This window comes from Rhinichthys klamathensis, unplaced genomic scaffold, assembly GCF_029890125.1.
Source record: "Rhinichthys klamathensis goyatoka isolate OS25496 unplaced genomic scaffold, OSU_Roscu_1.1 h1tg000059l_1, whole genome shotgun sequence".
NCBI classification, from domain to species: Eukaryota; Metazoa; Chordata; class Actinopteri; order Cypriniformes; family Leuciscidae; genus Rhinichthys; species Rhinichthys klamathensis.
The window spans coordinates 4,392,800-4,413,940 of record NW_026606604.1 but is presented as its reverse complement, the minus strand read 5'-3'; the positions used below and the strand labels follow the sequence as shown (position 1 = coordinate 4,413,940).

At 37.8% G+C, this 21,141-nt stretch overlaps 1 protein-coding gene across 1 annotated transcript; it reads right to left on the bottom strand.

The window, feature by feature from the left end:
- Window positions 1-6,958: 6,958 nt before the first annotated feature.
- Window positions 6,959-20,724, bottom strand: mtmr6 (myotubularin related protein 6). The gene is made up of 14 exons (XM_056249009.1): window positions 20,520-20,724; window positions 18,356-18,475; window positions 13,362-13,524; window positions 12,984-13,141; window positions 11,225-11,353; window positions 10,744-10,878; window positions 10,524-10,656; window positions 10,329-10,438; window positions 9,371-9,496; window positions 9,241-9,290; window positions 8,960-9,160; window positions 8,751-8,885; window positions 8,534-8,660; window positions 6,959-7,423 (listed from the first exon to the last, which is right to left on the bottom strand). Exons 1-14 carry the CDS (start codon window positions 20,541-20,543, stop codon window positions 7,103-7,105), a joined length of 1,932 nt encoding a protein of 643 aa, XP_056104984.1. The 5' UTR covers window positions 20,544-20,724; the 3' UTR covers window positions 6,959-7,102.
- Between the last annotated feature and the right edge of the window lie 417 nt (window positions 20,725-21,141).

The following is a 21,141-nucleotide window of genomic DNA, read 5'->3' as shown; positions in this document are numbered from 1 at the left end:
GTTTTAACCCTCTGAGGTCTAAGGGCATTTTTTCACTTTTTCCTTCGATTTTACAAATCTTATTAAATTCACCTTTTAAAGGTAATTACATAACATAATCCCACATGTTTTATATCAAAATGTGCAGAGAAAACCCAGCTCTCTTACTGGTGAGTTCACCACTTGTCCTGGAGAATTGTCTAAAGAGAGAGAGAGGGATAACCTGTCTCTAAAAGGTGAAAAATTTAAGTCCGATTTTTGAAATTCTTCAAATCTCTTGTGAAAACATACCATTACTCATGTGGACGAATTATTTTGGTCCTTGAAATGGGTTTCCCAAAGTCTTAGGGTCACAAAAGTAGTGTAATATATGAATAAAATAGTAGATAATGAATAATCATTGTCTAAAGTGACATTTTTGAAAAATCGTTTTTTAGTACAAGTTTTGTCTGTGACTCTACCTTCACCAAATGTTAGAGGGACTGAGATAAAATAGGACTAAAATAACTTCCTACTACATATCAAGCTTTATGGGATGTGTGCAAATGAAAAAGTAGCATTACAACAGGTCTTTCTTTCAAGCAAAATGTTTACTTTGTGAAAAAAACTCACTACTAACAATATTCACAAAATGTACACATTTTCATGTTTTACATGTCAAAAAAAAAATTCAAACCAAAGATGAACTATATATTAGAAATATATATATATATATATATATATATATATATATATATATATATATATATATAAACTTACCACTATTTACAATATTTACACAATGTGCATGTTTTCATGTTTCAGTTTTTCAGCTGTCATGCCATGCTGCAAAACAGTTTCTGTCCAGCTGCATGCAAAGCGCAACACCACACTCCCTGCATTTCCAAGGTGTGTCCTTTCTCTGGCCTTGGCTTTGGCAATGCTCACACCTGCTGCGACCTGTGGTGGCTTTTGTGGAAGAATCTGCTGCATGAACGGCAATTGGCACAGGAATATGACCTGCAGGTACCGGGACCGGAGCAGTGTGAAGAGGCTTACCACAGAGTTCAGCAGTCAGCTCCTCCATGAAAGCTCTGTGTGTCATGGGTGTTGTTTGCTGGGCCAGACAGAGTTCCTTGTGGAGGATGTAGCTGTTGGTGGTGGCAATGTCCAGAAAATGGTAAAACAGGTGTCTGTACCAGCGCATTGTTTTGTGTTGTGCAGAGTAATATTGAATGAGCTGGTCTGAATGATCAACTCCCCCCATGTGTTCATTGTACGCCAAAACTGGTGTGGGACAGGGGATTGATGTCTTTGTCCAAGAGCCATCTTGTTGTTTCACCCTCCTCTGAACAGTGTTACCAGAGTGTGCTGTGTGAAGTGTGGAGCAGACTGATACTTCTCTCGTGTCCATCCATTTCACATAGATGAGGGGCCCGTCCCGGATCCATCTTATGGAGCCTCTTTCTGATTTTTTTGTGAGGGCGTTATTTGTTGTCCGAGGGCAGTCCTTGCGGTTCTCCCTGTAGGTCCCACAGGCAGCAAATTTTTGCTCATGGAGAGCCCTGAAGAGTTTGGGGCTTGAATAAAAATTATCCATGTAAATGTGGTAGCCTGTGCCAAGGTAACCTGGTTGTACCAGGGACATCACAACATCATAGGAAAGGCCATGTCCAGAGGGGATGTCACTTTTGCCGGTGTAAACGGAAAAGTCCACTGTATAGCCATTCCGTGAGTCTGCCAAGACAAACAACTTGAATCCCCACTTTATCGGTTTTGCCTTCATGTACTGCGTCATCCCAGTTTTGGCCTTTGATGCAACCATTCTTTCATCCACAGCCACATCTCTGTGAGGATGATAAAATGACTTGCAGGCATTTTTGATGGTGTTCATCAGGGGTTTCAGTCTGAAAAGTTTGTCATGGTCAGCTGTGCCCTTTTTTTTGTCGTTCTGGACATCCTCTTCAGGGTCGCTAAGGTGAAGGTTCCAAGAAAGTGCTCTGTATCTGTCCCGTGGCATGATCTGCACTGGAAGTGGCAAAGAGAAGAAGTGATTCTGTCTCCAGTAATCTGCAATGCTGTCGAGTTTCACCATGGCCATGTACAGAAGCAGTCCAATGTACTTGTAAAACTCCCCTATGTTCACATCTAACCATTTATATTTCTTTCCCTGTGCCATTTGTTTAGCAGCCTGCTTGTTTGTGTTTTGGCACAGTGTTTGTATGATTTGTACAGGGAAGAAAAGTTTGAAGAGGTCGAGTGGTGTATATGTGGAAGTGGAGCTGAGCTGTGGCCCTGGTGTTCGAGCTGGTTGAAACCTGGAGACAGGGGGAGCGATGTCTGGGTCTTTTTCCGTCTTCCAAGACAGTGGAGCTGGCTGCTGTGTAGGTGGGGGTGCTGGTTGATGCTGGGCGTTACGGGACCTCTTGGCTGGCCGGGTTGGTGATGATGGCTGCTGTGTAGGTGGGGGTGCTGGTTGATGCTGGGCGTTACGGGACCTCTTGGCTGGCCGGGTTGGTGATGATGGTTGCTGTGTAGGTGGGGGTGCTGGTTGATGCTGGGGGGTACGGAACCTCTTGGCTGGCCGGGCTGGTGAGAATGACTGCGGTGTAGGGGCTGGTGGTGACCTGGTGGCAGGCACAGGTGAGGCTGCCTGTGTTACACTGGGCCCTGGTAGCTGTGAATCCTCTCTGAAAAAACACAAAAACATAAAGTTTACATCTCTCTCTCTCTCTCTCTCTCTCTCTCTCTCTCTCTCTCTCTCTCTCTCTCTCTCTCTCTCTCTCTCTCTCTCTCTCTCTCTCTCTCACACACACACACACACACACACACACACACACACACACACACACACACACACACAAACCAATCTCCACCTAACAAGAATGTGGAAGATGTGTGAGGATTTGACTTATTTTAACGTTATTCCAATTTATTACATGTGCTAGCTATCCTGTCCACCCCAAATCACAGCAAATAACACCTGAATGAGATGTGGGAATACTGTCTCTTCCATTTCAAAACTCCACAGAGATTTATAATTTTACATTCAGTATAAATATAGGCCTACTAAACATAAATAAAATTATATGAAAGATCAAGCCACATCTATACAAGTATAAACAATATGATAAAAAAGGTCAATGGCCAAACCATATCGATTCATCACTACAAGAGATAGGCCTAATGTTATTCAAATTGTGAATTGAGGTGAATAAATATTACATTAGTTATCATAAGGAGACCAGCAAGAACAGCCTACAACGTTACTATTTGTAAGTGTACCCCGGTTTTACACAAGAAAATAACTTTTACATAAAGTAAACACTTTGCTAAAGGCACAGTCAATTTGTCAAAGCAGCACAGCGCAGCTTATTTTAGCCAAGATGGTCACCATGCGAACGAGGTTTTTATAAAATAAATACGCTTACCCGTCCTCAACTGGATCTCTTCTGTGATCATAATCCTCATCTTCATCAGAAGAAAATCCATCAGGCTCGGAAACTCGCCTTTCATCCTCGTCGCTGCTATCCAAAATCGCCGCAAGTGCGTCTTTCAATGTCAATGTCTTCGCCATTTTCTCTCCTCGTCTTCTTCTTACTTTTCCTCTTCTTTATATATATTTTTGCCATGTTTTTTTCGCAGACTTTTTCTTTCGCGGACTTTTTTACTCTTTCTCTCTCCATGTCAGCTGGTATTTTCCTCACTGTGAGGAGATGGGAGGGTACTTAGGGATTTCAACCGCATCTATTGGTTGGTTTCACACAAAATGCAGACAGGCAAGCTAGCCCACCAATCACGCACGGTGAATGACCATCTTGTCTTCCCTCTTGCTCTCTGTGTGAGTCACATATGATCTCGCGAGAATAAGGACGTTGAAGCTGAGAATCTGTCGATTACGGCAAAATCAGAACCATTTATGTGTGCTACACAATCGCGGAGATATTAATAGAAACATTGAGTAAACATTGAGTTGACGCGCCCGCGCGTCATCCGACCTCAGGGGGTTAAACCAAAGACAAATCTTTTCATGAACTGAGACATAATGCAGTTGCCACTGAAGGACAAAGAGTGCTATAAACTATTTTAGCCTCAAACTGTGTTTAACATTCCCACAGACAAGTTTAACGTGCATTTGAAAAGGAGATTGTTCAAACATTGTTGTTATGTCAGATATATCATCATCTGAATCCACAGCTGTTTATTGTGTTAACAGGTAGATCAGGTAGCATCTTTATTTGCTTATGAGGAGGGAGAGGCACAGAAAGTATCAGGGTGAACTGAGAAAATACTTTGTTTACCAAGGATTGGGAATTCAGAACAAGTAATTATTCAAAACTGGTTTTATTTGTTTAAATACTGAAAGCAAATGATTTTCATAATGTCATAATGGAGATATAAAGCAACATATTTAGATATAAATTAACAATTATGAGATTAAGACAAAGTGTGTGGTATTTTTGGCTAAATCCCAATTTCAAGAAATCGTCACAATTGGTAAATATAAAGTCGCAATTAAGGAAAATACAATCAAACCTCGTTTGTTTGAATAAATGAATAAATTTGACAAAAATCCAACATCACCATTCTAAAAGCACACATAAGAAATTTCCCGAGGGGACCGTGAGGTTCGGAATTATAGCAAACCATGGTTACGGTAGGCTACATTTTTAAACGGCCCCAGTCACTCAACAGAAATCCCTTATTCCTGTACTTAGCGCTCGCTGAGAGGCTTTGTCTTATTAATACATCCTGACCCGCGGATGCATTTCATGTTCGTCCCGTCACCGGTTTTCAGATTTGCAAACCACGGCTTACGGAGTCACATGACACAGCTTTACACCCCATTGTGACCTCTGGTAGAAGGTGAGATTTTTCAATAAGCTTACAATTAATACCTGAATGTGAGCAAAAAAAAAAAGAAGAAAAAAGATAAACTTTATGTCATAGGCTAAACCATTCAAAACGAACATGAACATTGAATATTGAGGGGGGAAATCTTGGTAAGTGGCCTGCCTGAAGTTTGTTTACATCCACAGACCACAGTATCACACAGTATCATCCAGGTCCATAACCACCATTGACGGAGACACAGTAGCCTATAATAAAGAAAGAATAAGTGATTACATCATTCTATGGGTTGTTTGGATGAATCTGAGTGCTTATTACATGGACAGGACACATTTCACTTATTATGCACAAATCGTTGTTACTTGCTGTATTGATTATTGTAGATGTACTTATCAAATCAAGATCAATGACTTCTGCTTAGATGAAAGACAAAAGACTTGAGTGTAGGCTACACATATTTCACACTCACACTGGCCTTTGTGTGCGTAGATCTTTACAGACATACAGCAGACTATCATCTAGGGCCACTTTGCAGGGATTAGTGATAATTCCCATTTCGTCTAGTGATCCTCTTCCAGTCAGTCAGTAATACCTAGGTCCCGAGGGTTTGGGGCCAATAATCACTTTTATGATGTGCTTCCAAACGCAAGATGGATGACAGACGGGTAGGGCAGGCTACTTACATCTAGCCGTGTGGTAAAATACAGACAGCCTCTTAATCATTTTGAGATGGTTCTCAACAAGTTACTCATTTGGCCCTCATTTGACTACATATGAAAAATAAGACACTTTTGTAATCAGCTTAACTTGAGCTCTCTATACCAAATTCACATACTGTAGGCTATACTATCTGTTCTAAATAGTATATCAGATTAGAATTAGTATGTCCCAAATCATAATATGCTGATATTTTTTTTTAATTGGAATGAGCTCATAGTCTTGTTTGACCTAGAAAAATAACCATCCCAAATAATAAATATAAAAAATAATTATCCTAAATATTAATTTGATAGACATTTAGGCGACAGGTTTGAACTATATTTCTTTATTGTTTTAGGAATAAGTTTGGAATAATTAAGATTTGTGTGTGTGTTTGAAAGAAGTCTCTTATGTTAAACAAGGCTGCATTTATTTGATAGAACATTGTGAAATATTATTACAATTTAAAGAACTATTTTCTTTTTGAATATATTTAGTAAAATATGATCAATTTAATGCATCCTTGCTGAATAAAAATGTCTCTTTGTTAAATCTTACTTACCTCAAACGGTTTTCAACATTAATAATAATATTAAGAAATGTTTCTTAAGCACCAAATCAGCATATTAGAATGTTTGAAGGGTCATGTAACAGTGAAGACTGGAGTAATGATGCTGAGAATTCAGCTTTTAAAATATATTCAGATTGTAAACAGTTCTTTTAAATTGTAATAATCCTTCTAAAGAATATTAGTTTTTACTGTATATTCTATTAAATAAATGCAGCCTTGGTGAACATAAAAGATTTCATTAAAAAAAATTAAACAATCACAATTATTACATATATTCTTACACATGTATAAGAATTTGCGAGGTAGTTTATAATCTGGAATTGCTTATTTTGTATGTGACAATGACAGATTGCTGTAGATTCATTCAGATTAGTAGCCGTAATGATTTATTGTATTCTCATATAATCACTTACAAGTAAATATGACCTTTGACCTGTTCTGTGACATCACATTAACCTTTTGAGTTCCTAACTAACCCCCCCCACAATCGACCAGACCGCACATGGGACACTTGTGTGTAGGGCATCTCTGTAGTCATCCTTCATTCTGGACAGCATCTATCTTTTCACCCTTCAAGATAACAAGTGACATGGAACGAATTAAGTTGAGTCTGAACACATGAAAAAAAGGTCACAACTCTATCAGCTCTTTATTTAATCTTTTCTTCTTAGTGCTATTGACATCCTTTAAAAAATGAACAACAAAAAAAATATTTTTTTTAAAATGTAGATGATGACAGAAATAACATTTAAATTGACAGATATAACAATGAATTTAGTAAGGGATCCACCTCTGAATTCCTTCTTCCATTTATCTCTTTGTCTATCATACATGAGTGGAGAGCCATCATGTAGAGTAAACACACACTCACACACTCACACACTCTCTCACACACACACACACACACACACACACACACACGCATCAGCAAACATACTTCATCTTTCTCAGTACTGAATATACAAATATTATATTATCCTGCTTAATTCCTTAATTCTCAAAAAATCAAGTCCTCAAGTGTTCTTAGCAGGTCATTCTGGCCACTCCAAACTCCAAGGTGACAACGGTTGGCTCATTCTTGGGACCGAACGACCCTGGCAGATCTCCATAACCATTCTCTGTGGCACTGCTGCCCTCTACAGTCCGTTCTCCTCCAGTACTGGCCGGAGGATCCTCCAGAGCCTCCTCTCCAAACACCTCCTCGTCTTCCTCCTGCTGTACTTCCTTCCGACTGAGAAGAGGAGCTCCCAGGATAAGGGACTGAGGCCGGAGAGGGAGACTGCGCTCGGTTGGGGGTGTTTTGGGCTTCAGTGGAGACGTGCTCACCCCGAACTTCTGCAGCTTCTGTGGAAACACAGAGAAACAGGAGAGAATGTGTGATTTCAGATGATTGAAGGAAACAAATAGGGGCTATTGATGGAAGCAATGAGGATAGAGCAATGAAAGGTGTAGGATTACTTATTGACATAACAAAAGCAAAATGAGTCGCTCTAAAATGCAAAGACAACAGCTTTGATGATTTTTGTTCCTTTGGTAGTTGGGGGGTAATTATTTTTATTAGAAAATTATAACAAATTCCTTTATAATAATAATAACATTGTTATTTATATTAAATATTTAATTAATTATTAAAATAATTATATTATTACAGTTGCTGTAATAATTAAACATAATTAAAGTATTACTTTTATAATAATAACATTGTTATTTATATTATATATTATTATTAATATAATATACATTTTTATTATAAGTATTATATTATTATTATTGTTTCAGTAATAATAAATTTAAAATAATTAAATTATTAATACTTTTATACTAATAACATTGTTATTTATATTATATATTATTCATTTTATATATTATTATTAATAAAAATGTGATTTATTTTTATAATTATTATATATTATTATTGTTAAAGCATTATCATTTAATTAAAATAAACAGTACAACACTTAATATATTAAACAATTATTATAATTATAATAATTATTATTATACATTATGATAATAAGTTTATATATAATTCTTAATTCTTCATGAGATCATTTAATGGATTTAGGTTTAATTCATTTTAATATGAATTAAATTGTATGAATTAAACAGCTCATAAGCAAACTTTATCATTAGAAATAACTAAACGTGTAAGTATTATGCAATAATTGAAGACATTTCGCCCTACATAGCACCTTTTTGCCATAAATGGTTCTTTAAAATTGAGTAAAAAACCCTAGGGTTCTAAATAGAGCCTTTTCTTCTAAGAGTGTAGGATGTTAAGACAATTTAACATTGAGATAACTGTACTTCACTCCTTCCCAGCCTCAATTGTATCCCTCAGAGGAAACCTAGTGGTATTGCAACACACAAATCCATGACTACTTCTTTTTTATGGGAAGCGAGCGTTCAAGGCTCAATTTTTATCCAGTAACCAAATTCCTGAGGTGAACTCACAGTCTTCAGGGCTTGCACTGTGGCCTCAAGCTCTCGGTTGCTTTCTTTCAAGGTGAGGACTTGTTTGAGAATGGACTGCCGAGGGTGCATGGAACGGTCATACTGATGGTACATGTTTCTCCAGAACCTGCAAAACAAACCGGTTACTGATTAAACCGTTGCCGAGTCTAAATAAAGGAGGAGTCTTTCATAAAGAGAAGTGGTTAGTCATTTGTACTTGAAGTGGTAGGCTTGGGTGGATGGTTCCAAAACCGGGTGTGATTCTACAAAGCTTGGGCTGTACAGTGGGTTCAAGTAGAGCTGCTTTTCACTCAGCAGGTGAGCCCATAATGAATATGTCCTCTCCTTCAACCTGTAATGACAGACAAATGCATTAAGGGCTTTGAGATGATGGGAAGGAAGGGTATTCAGGTTTGTTTGACTCACTGAAGGTCCTCTCTCTGTCGTTGGCTGTTGCCCAGGAAGTTGCCAAACTGGCAGGAATGGATGTGCTCATGGATCTGAATGAGGAACCACTCACTGAACTCGAAAGCCTGAGGAAACTGTTCAGTCAGCTGCCATACGCACTCCAGGAACTGCGTGAATATGGGCGACACCTCTTTAGGGTCGGTGTACAATTGATCGCACCTGTGGGGAAATGGAAGGCAAGGCTATTTCAGACTCTTCAAGCAACTAGAGTCAAGAACCAAACTGAGAATCATGCTAACCTGTCTGCGAACTTATGTCCAAAGGAAATCCAGTCTTTTTCAATAAGTACCTGAGAACAAGAGGAAGATATATTAGAAGGTGGAAAGAGACGAACGATAATGTCAGCTTGAACACACAAAATCCTCATACCATGAAACCTTTAATGGTGCGATAGTTCGGATCCATCAGTAGAGAGCCTAGAGCGCAGACCTGAGCTGTCCGATCCCATCCATCAGAGCAGTGCACTAGGACACTAGCACCTTCCACAGTCACAGCCTGGTATAACACAAAACATTTATGACAAATCTGCTGAATTCATTACAGTGTGGTTTTCTTGTCGACTAAACGTTAGTAGACAAAAAAAGGCTTAGTCGACCATTATTTTATTAGTCGGTTTGTCACAGGAAAAAAACTCCACAGGAAGTGGCGAAGTCACGCAGTCTGTGAGGGACAGATCGTTAACAGCGGGTCCTTGTGGTAATTACAGTCATTCAGGCAAGAAAATCCAAACGTTCACCTATCATCCATTGACCTTAAATATGGCTTATCATTTGAAACATGTAAGTAGCAGCAACTTTACATGGCTGCTCACTCTAACATTAACCTAGATAAATGTGCGCTATTATTAGGCGCATATTCAAGTGTTCGTGCGGAGCATGGAAGCTAAAGTATTAGCGCGCTTACTGCATGACATGGAAAAAAAACTTAAAACAGGCAACTCCTTCATTTTTGGTCACATAAGAGTAATACATCATTCGAAATTGTAAAGGACAATTACTTTTATTTCGGTAAACTCACAATTACAACAAAATGTAGTGCTTTTGTAAAATAAAGAAAACAAAAAAGGGGCACTTTCTGCCGTTTCTTTCTCTGTGAACTAGATCACGTCACAAAAATGACCCGAAACTCAGGGTACTTGCCTCACAGACATGAGAAATATATCTACAGAAAGCTTGAAATGTCTACTTTTAAACAAATTAAACGTGAGATTAGTCGACAAATGCAATAAATTAACGACTACTAGTCGATTAGAAAAATATTTAGTCAAGGGCAGCCTTAATGAATACTGAAGAACCAGCAGCAAAATACCACATGCAAAGAGTTTTACCTTGGCAAGGAATATTGCTGCATCCATTATGGCTTTGATATGACGCAACCATCCGCTGTTTTCCAGTCCGACTAGGAAATCTGGCATTGAAAGGGAGCGCGTTCCCACCACTATGAGAGACGCAAATAACAGATGTTGACGATCCACAAAATGAGATGAGGATGAACCAAAAATTCATACTTCAGCGTCTCAGACCTTCCAGAAGCTTCTGCAAACTTCCCCTCATCACATGGATGTTCTCAATGCCCACAAACTGGAAGCGGATATTAGAGTAGTTATCTTCATTCTCATAGCCTTTCCCTGCCGCACGATTCGCCAATGCGTTTAACTACACAAAAAACACACAGTACTTAAGGAACCTGTTATGATCAAGGAACTGTCTTGAAGAACACAATAAAACTCCATGACGTTCTACCTTAGGCCGCGTGTCCATCACGTATATATATCGGCTGTTGTGATTGGCCTTGCTGATGGCCTGAAGCATGTGCTCGTCTTCCAAACAGCGAGCGCTGAAGCCAGAGAGAGGCTGACTGCACCGACACACTGCCGCCTGGAGACATGACACAAACAAATAGAAATGTTCACCATTCTGGAGAACAATATAAAAGCAGAGTAAATAAGTTTACAAAGCCAGTGCAGATGCTGGGAAGCCACTGACATACAGCGCTTATTTGCCAGTAAAACTACTGTTTAACTTAATCAGAAGCCTCTATGTGCTGACAAGCCATTACCTGTTTACCATCTCATTCCTCTTATCTAACACAGCAGAAGCAACTAATGGTCATTACAATGTCAACAGAGACTATTTTCATAATGATTAACAAAGGCCTTATATTCTTCATATCAACCACTGGCTTCCTTTTCTCATTAGTAGAGACAGAATAAACCATTCTTACCTTCTTCTCCTGGTAGAAGTATGTAAGAACAGGAAAACGGCCTTTGCTTCTGAACTTGGAGCTTCCGACAATGATGGGTTTACTGGCCGTAATGGGTACGTATAAGTCTCTTGGATATGTCTTACACACCTAAGCACAGAATTTATAGTCAGACACATTTACAATACACAAAAGAAACAATTACCGAATTTTAAACACTGAAGTACCAGTCAAAACTATGGGCACACTTCACTGAATTTATGTTTCTCTTGATCTAAAGACTTATGCTTAAATGCTTAGTTAGTTGTCATACATTAATGTTATAATTTTTTTTTTTAATTTTATATATCCCCAGCATATATAAGAACTCATTCAAAAGTGTTATTTTAGTATTATTTATATACTTAAATCAGTACTTATTAATATTCTGAAATAGCTTTTATTTTTTATATTTCAGTTTAAAGGTGCTCTATGTAACTTTTCTACTAAAATGAATCCTTTTTTTATTGCCTGTGTGTGAAGGGGTTGTAATCACACATTAAAATGATCCACTTGTCGAGTTTTGCTATTACCTCTGAAGGCCAGTATTCCTATTTCTATGTGAAGTCTCCGGGTCGGATTTACCGCGAAATCCAACGGATGTGACGTGCATGCGCGCTCCCGAGCCTCTCTCCTTATATACAGTCTATTGTAGACGGTCAGGGAGTTACGTCCGGTTAAAGGCGCACGTTTTTCGGCTTATATCTCAGTCAATCTTTGATCAATATTCCCAAGAATCTAATCGTTCGTAGTGCTGGACGGGGCCTTTCGAACGAACCCGCCCCCGAGGTCCAACTCGCCCGGCTCCCCGAGTTATAGCCGTTCGAAATCGGGGGTCCCAGCGAACGGCGATCCGGTAGAGGGCATCCCCGAGGCCCGCCACTCTAGCGTTTGGGCAAGGGTTCCCCTGGGACCTCCTCCCCCGAATTTGAGCTCTCTGGGTCTTTGCGTTCCAGAGATACGAGCGATTTTCTTCTGAGATCGTGACGTCACCGGCGTCCGCAATTTTGCAGCGCGCCCGATGGTTTTCTGCTAATATCTCCGCGAAAACACCACCAAAAACTATGGAACTTATATGGTTCTTTTCAGCTCGACTAGATGGTCCCAACGAGCTCGGTGCTCGCCGAATCCGTCAAGTATTCGCCGAGATATTTGCGTAATAGACGGTATTGTCTATGAGTTCGAGCACGAGCGCTCTTGTAAAATTTGGTTGCAATCTGAAACATCACCACTAGAGGCCGCTAAAAGTTACGTAGAGCACCTTTAAGTATAAGTAATTTTGTTTTTGCCTTTGTCATTTTATTAGTTTTGGGGTTTTTGTTATATTTCTGTTTAGCTTTAATTTATTTATTCTTCATTTCAGTTTTGGTTTTTGCAATTTTAGTAAGGTCTCAAGTCTTTTCGTACCATGAATGAATCACTGAATCATTCACTCGAACGATTTGTTAATAAACAGAGCCATTCACGACCAAAGCACATCAGATTCATTCACAAATAAAACACCACTAACTCATATTGGCTTGGCCTGGGGTTTGTTTATCTGACTAAATCCTCGTTTTATTCCAACTACACTACTCTAATACTAGTCTTGAAGGACACTACACTCTATTTTAGGTTGCTTGACAGACTCATGAGAACCAAGTATAGATCAAACACATCCTGAATTAGATTCAACAATGCTGGTTTAAAGAAAGAGAAAGTGACGTTGAGCATGTTTCACAAATGAACCCTCACATCAAACCTTGTACTCCCTGTTAACATCGGTCATTTGCCACTGGTCACATGGCACACCCATCCGTTCAAACTCAGCTGCGAGGTCTATGAGTTGCCACCCCTCCTCTCTCTGTTGGTCATTCTGCTTTGGGTTGTAGGAGAACGCGTACAGCTCATCATAGGACACTGGAGTACAAAACAAAAGATTCAATAACTTTACAAAAGGTGAAAAAGAAAGTCATACTATTCAGGCGACCATCTGGAGTTCGTACTGATGCGCACATGTCCCTGACCTCGAGCATGACCACCATACCTGTCATCCAGTCACTGAACAGAGGGTGGCCCCTCTGTGACTTTCAGGAAACTCTTTGATTTTTCATGAGGGCAGACATGGGAGTTTACCCACCTGGTCTCAGTAGCCTGAGCAGAGAGCTGTAGATGTCATGGCAGTCACGCTCTCTGGGAATCACAAAGTGGACAACCCGGAAGTTCCGGCACTGAATGAGGAGCGGGCAGCCACTGGTTGTGAGCGACAGTTTCTCCACGGAGGCGATGTGATGATGCAGGATCTGAACATTCAAAACACATAAGGTGCGTTCAAGTCATGTCGGAAAGATCGTATTTATGAGTTGAACGCACAACGTCACCACAAAGTCGTAAATATGAGTAGGAAGCTCGGGATTTTCTTTAAGCCCAGAGTTTACGAGTTGAGGTGAGAAATGTGGATACTTAGGTATTTAGAAGTGACATTGTCAGGCTTTTTTATTTACAACAAAGCATGCTAACTGCATGCACAAAATATAACAACATTGTAATATAACAATATATTATGTAAGTGTATAGTGGCTTAATGAATTAATTAAAAACAAAAAAGCAAAACACCTAATGCACATTCTTTGGTCTTCATTTTCTAGAAGTAGAGTATAAAAACCTTGATGTATTTTGGTGTAAATTAATTAAGAGAAGGTACATCGCCATCTTTCTCCAATGAAAGTGTTTTGAACGCACCTGTCGTCGTAAACATGACTTCCCAAATCGTTACAAACTTCCCAGGAGGACTTGAACTTATCAATACATGTAAAATGCATTTACAAAATTCAACTATAGTGAAAGGATTTGGACAGTTAAGCAACATTTAAAAAATTATTAAATGTCATTGCATTAATTACAGCACTTTTCATGTAAAGTAGGAATGTATTGATAATTCTGGCAGATATAATTTTGCCCGATAATTGTTCAAGATATGGCCGAAAACTGATAAAATGCATTCAATATTAAAATTCAATTCTATTTTGTCTAAATAAAAAAAATAAAAATAAAATCCTTTTAAATGCTACAAGTGAATTTAGACATCACATTATAATACACAGTATGAAACATGTACTAAAGACTTAATTAAAAAGTGTAATTACATTTATTACTGTTTTTAAATATTAAAGGAATAGTTCACTTAAAAATAAAAATTCTGTCATCATTTACTCACCCTCAAGTTGTTTCAAACCTGTATGAATTAATTTCTTCTGCTGAACACAAAGGAAGATATTTTGAAGAATGTCAGTAACCAAACAGTTGACGGCACCCTCTGACTTCCATAGTAGGAAAAAAATACAATGGAAGTCAATGGGGTTCATCAACTGTTTGATTACTGACATTCTTAAAAATATCTTTTGTGTTTCATACACGTTTGAAACAACTTGAGGGTGAGTAAATGATGACAGAATTTTCATTTTTAAGTGAACTATTCCTTTAACTTTGAGTGTTAGACGAAGGCAAAGGCAATCTAAATGTAAAAATAGAGTAATGAGCATACACAATTATACAATATTGTTCAATGCCGATCATTTTAAAACGTCCAATATCGGGTGATAATCGGGTGGTTTGGAAGATATGTTGAAATTTCCTTTTTATTCTTCTTCCTCTTCTGCTGTTCCTCTATCTTTAAGACGAATGTAATGTGCATGACAAGGAGAATTCACTACACACGATTACCATATTCAACTAACTACACAGCAGTTCGGAAGGTCAAAATCTGGGTGTTATTAAAATGCGCATGTATCTGCATTTTTATTTGCATCATGACTCAGGGTGCTGTTGTCACTGATCACTGAAGTGTGTTATATAATGCATAATGCATAAGGACCAGAAGGCAGTACTACAAGCAGTCAGAGAGACGTTTTGTCAGAGCTAGTCCTGAGAGTGAAGAAGCTACACGTGAGGATGCAGAATTTATTTCAGTCGGGTTCCAGACTGTCATGTAAACATCTGTTACTCCAACCAGTCAGCTAGTTTTTAGAAAGTCTCAAAAATGTGCTTCTGAGGCCAGATCTCATCTGTTCGTAAACTAATATTAGATCAAGGATGCCCCTGTAAAAAGGGCTAAAACTGCTAGTATAAACAGAAGTCAATATACCTAATTATTATGCATTGCGTAAATAACCCCCCAAATATTGTACTATAGTTTTTTGGTAAACAAGTCTACATTATTCGATAAAAAACAAAACAATAAAAAGGTTACAATTTAAAATGTCTATTTTAATTTTTTTTTTATGTAATTTATTCCCGTGATGGCAAAGCTGAATTTTCAGCATCATTATTCCGGTCTTCAGCATCACACGATTTTTCAGAAATCTTTCTAATGTACTGATTTGGTTCTCAAGAAACATTTCTTATTACCGGTAGTATTTTCATAAACAGTTGTGCTGCTTAATATTTTTGTGGAAACCCTAAAACATTTTTGTAAGAACATAAGAATTTAATGTGTAAAGTATTGATTTATTTGAGAGAAAAAAAAAATCTTACTGACACCACACATGCTGTGTGTTTATATATATTATATACACATTAGTGCTGTCAAATCAATTCATCGCGTCTAACATAAAAGTTTTTGTTTACATAATATATATGTGTGTGTATATATATATATATATATATTAGGGCTGTCAAATGATTAATCGCGATTAATCGCATCCAAAATAAAAGTTTGTGTTTACATAATATATGTGTGTGTAGTGTGTATAATAATTTTATATATATAAATACACACACATGCATGTATATATTTAAGAAATATTTGCATGTATATATTTATACATAATTAATATTATATATAAATATTTTATATATTAATAACACATTTTTCTTAAATATATACATGCATGTGTGTGTATTTATATATACAAAATAATTATACACACTACACACACATATATTATGTAAACACAAACTTTTATTTTGGATGCGATTAATCGCGATTAATCATTTGACAGCCCTAATATATATGTGTGTGTGACAGTGTGTGTATATATATATATATATATACACACACACACACTGTCACACACACACATATACACTCACCGGCCACTTTATTAGGTACACCTGTCCAACTGCTCGTTAACACTTAATTTCTAAGCAGCCAATCACATGGCGGCAACTCAGTGCATTTAGGCATGTAGACATGGTCAAGACAATCTCCTGCAGTTCAAACCGAGCATCAGTATGGGGAAGAAAGGTGATTTGAGTGACTTTGAACGTGGCATGATTGTTGGTGCCAGAAGGGAATAGATGCTCTATTGGGTTGAGATCTGGTGACTGTGGAGGCCATTTTAGTACAGTGAACTCATTGTCATGTTCAAGAAACCAATTTGAAATGATTAGAGCTTTGTGACATGGTGGAAGTAGCCATCAGAGGATGGGTACATGGTGGCCATAAAGGGATGGACATGGTCAGAAACAATGCTCAGGTAGGCCGTGGCATTTAAACGATGCCCAATTGGCACTAAGGGGTCTAAAGTGTGCCAGGAAAACATCCCCCACACCATTACACCACCACCACCAGCCTGCACAGTGGTAACAAGGCATGATGGTTCCATGTTCTCATTCTGTTTACGCCAAATTCTGACTCTAACATCTGAATGTCTCAACAGAAATCGAGGCTCATCAGACCAGGCAACATTTTTCCAGTCTTCAACTGTTCAATTTTGGTGAGCTCTTGCAAATTGTAGCCTCTTTTTCCTATTTGTAGTGGAGATGAGTGGTACCCGGTGGAGTCTTCTGCTGTTGTAGCCCATCCGCCTCAAGGTTGTGCGTGTTGTGGCTTCACAAATGCTTTGCTGCATACCTCGGTTGTAACGAGTGGTTATTTCAGTCACTGTTGCCCTTCTATCAGCTCGAACCAGTCTGGCCATTCTCCTCTGACCTCTAGCATCAACAAGGCATTTCCGCCCACAGAACTGCCGCTCACTGGATGTTTTTTCTTTTTCGGACCATTCTCTGTAAACCCTAGAGATGGTTGTGCGTGAAAATCCCAGTAGATTAGCAGTTTCTGAAATACTCAGACCAGCCCTTCTGGCACCAACAATCATGCCACGTTCAAAGTCACTCAAATCAACTTTCTTCCCCATACTGATGCTTGGTTTGAACTGCAGGAGATTGTCTTGACCATGTCTACATGCCTAAATGCACTGAGTTGCCGCCATGTGATTGGCTGCTTAGAAATTAAGTGTTAACGAGCAGTTGGACAGGTGTACCTAATAAAGTGGCCGGTGAGTGTATATGTGTGTGTGTGAGTGTGTGTGTGTGTGTATATATATAATATATACACACAGACATGCACAAACACAGGCATATATATAATATATATAAATATAATATATACACACATATATTATATAAACAAACAATTACGTCAGGTGTGTATATATATATACACACACATTGTAAAATAAGTTAAGTAAGTAATGCTTCCCTGAACAATTGCTAGGGTATTCTGTGTTAATATGCAGTTACTAGGTTGTTATGGGTGGTTACTTACAGGCCCAAATCAAAAGAACATTCTCAAAGTCTTGCAGGTAATCTATGGGATTGTTTCACAAGTTTTATCATCATCCAGGCAAAAATCGTAAATTCGATCAATTAGATAACTAATAGCATAAAAGCAATAACCCCTCAAGAGTGTATTATAATAATAAACTTTGTTTGTCAGTGTTAGCACCTGCTCCGACCTGCTTCCTCTCCGGAGAAGATGGTGAGATATGGATATTCATCTGCGATACATGCTCACACACTGAGAAAGACAGACCAGTGGACTCAGATGGCTCAGACTCAGTGGCAGATCCCGTCTTGAGCTATGTGGGTCATTGGTATTCATGTCCACTCCTGGCCTCCCCTACACTCTCGTATTCGCTTGGCCTTAAGGGCAAGTTTAGCCGACAGGTTTCCACAGCAACAACGTGAAGAACTAGTAACCTCATTCCCATGATCTAATTCACTATTATCCTGTACACAAAAAGAGTGGCTTAGTTGTACTATATACCCAAGCTAAACCCTGCCGGTCACACAGGAATTCTTTATCACATCATGACAGATCATTTAGAGACGGTTAAGGGTGGCTGTTCATACCCATATCTCCTGGGCACTGGCTGAATTACTCTCCACAAAGATCAGATGAGTGGCAGTCAGATGCAGGGTTCCTGTGACAGACTTGTTGCTAAAGCGATCCAGCAGCTTCACTTGTTCTACCTGTGGAAGAAAGCACCAGTTACAGTTAACTTTTTTAATTCTTTGAGATTAACTGTGAAAGAGTCAAGCCATATATATCTTCCTCCTTGTAAATCATGAGCAATTTAGGCATAATCCAAAAATGAATGGCAGGACCAAGCAGAATCCACTGATGTTTTTCACATTTTCTGCATATTTAATTTTAGGGACAACATGCCAAAATCTGTTAAACTGAGCCACCTTGTAGCTTAAAGTGTAATAATATTATGCACAATAATTCATGAACGAAAACGCAAAGAGTGGGGAATTTGAGTTCATGTGTGTCGCATACATACATCACATCATTTTCAAGCTGATAAACCATCAGTAAAACAGACTAAAGGGTTAAAGGGTTAGTTGACCCAAACATTCTGTCAAGACTTTCTTCGGGAACACAAATAAAGGTTTGAAGCATGAAAGTGGAAGGACATAAAGCTCTCCGATTTCATCAAAAAGATCTTCATTTGTGTTCAGAAGATGAACAAAAGTCTCACGGGTTTGGAACGACATGAGAGTGAGTAATTAATGAAACTAAAGAATTTTCTTGTTTGGGTGAACTACCCCTTTAAATAACTTTGTATTATGTTAACACATCACACTAACTGGCAATCGATATCGGCCTAAATCATATCATAAATGATATTCTACCACGTATTTTGACATACAGTAAGACAGGAAACAGGATTAGAGAATCCATTTAGTAAAAAAAAAAAAAAAAAAAAAAAACGCCTGAGACACTGATCACAGACATCAATAGACATCCATTCATATTATCTAAAACTACTACTGTTTATTACAATTAGATCTGGCTCTGTTTCCCGGCAACTGGCCTGCAGCTAAGCAACACACTTCCTGTGATTGCAATAAAATCTGCAGACATCACAAAACAAACAGCGGGTGAGGTTTTTAAGAGCAATTTGACAAAAGCAACAGTGTAGAAACTTTAAACAGTTGTTTATACAGTAGTTCAGATATCAAAAAGCAAAAATCAGACATATTCTACATGAGTGCGATAAGATTACTTTACAGAGATATATATACAGTATCAGTCAAAAGTTTGGAAACATTGCTATTTTTAACATTTTTGAAAGAAGTCTCTTGTGCTCATCAAGCCTGCATTTATTTAATATTGTAAAACAATTTAAAATAATGTTTTTCAATTTTTAATATACTTTAAAAATATGAATTTATTTCTGTGATGCAAAGCTGAATTTTCAGCATCATTACTCCAGTCTTCCAGAAATAATTCTAATATGCTGATTTATTATTAATGTTGGAAACAGTTGTGCTGCTTAATATGTTTTTTTTAATAACCTGTGATACTTTTTCAGGATTATTTGCTGTACTTTTTAAACTTTTTATTCATCATTTATTTAAAATAGAATCTTTTGTAACAATATACACTACCATTGAATTTTTTTTTTAAAGAAATTAATACTTCTATTCAGCAAGGATGTGTTAAATTGATAAAAAAAAGTGATAGTAAATATATATATATATATATATTTAATCAGACCCCCTCACATGAAGATGGAAAAGGAAAAAGATATAGTTCAGTACACTGACACTAAAGTTACTGTAGTACTAAAGTGATACATTATGTCACAACAACAAAAAAAGACAACAGAGTTAGAAAGAAAGCTCTTTAGGGATCCTTATGTCAGACAACATAAAAATGCAGAATCAGCCTCTAAAAGGCCTAAAGCTTTCAGGACAATCCAGTTCTAAACAGCTTTTGAAATCTGTCAAAATGGCCACATAGGCAAAGAACATCCACATACGGATCACCGGTACTAGATTCAAGTGCATTCGTCTCAAATAAGGCCAGAAGATATAAATGAACAGAAACACTGATGAGAGCCGCGCCGCGGCATATTTATATAGTGAAACCACGTTATAGTTTAAATACATATATAGATACATAAATTCAATGACATTTAAACAAGTGTTTGTGACTTTGAAATCATGACTGATTCTGCCATACCAGGACAGATCTCGCAGAATTCTTGTATTTAGTCAATTCTACCTTTGGTGTGCGGATGTGCTCCATGATGCAGCTGTTTTTCGCCTGGTCAGCACAAGGAATGGATGACAATCTCCAAAATAGCTGCGTTCACACATCGGATGAATGAGGGAAGAATAAGTCCTCTACGTTTGAAGCCACGTTCAAAACATCTCTTCAACTAGCAGCTAACAGTTTCTGCTGCTCTACTCAGCAGCACTTCCTTCATGGGGCGTGTCTGTGTGAAAAACAGACAGATGCATTCTGGGAAATGTAGTTTTCTGACCTCCATGTAAGGTCAATAATTTAGCCTTTACTCTTATCATTAGAGAAAGGTTTTTCAATCTTTTAGATGCCACGTACCCCCAAATATGATCATCCATCCTAAAATTTGATAAGGAACTATATATTTTCATGTATAAATATCTAATTTATACTCTGAAACGTTTGTATTATAAATATTCTTTTCTATTAACTACTAATTTTAGTACTGTTGGATTTATTTGTTTATTTCTTACTTTAATATTTTTTTCTGTAAATGTTTGTTTATTTATTATTTTAATTTATTTTTGTTTATTTTTTTAATTAATTGATTATTTAGCCAGTTAGTTTGTTTAATCTTATTTTATTTGTATTTATTTATTTG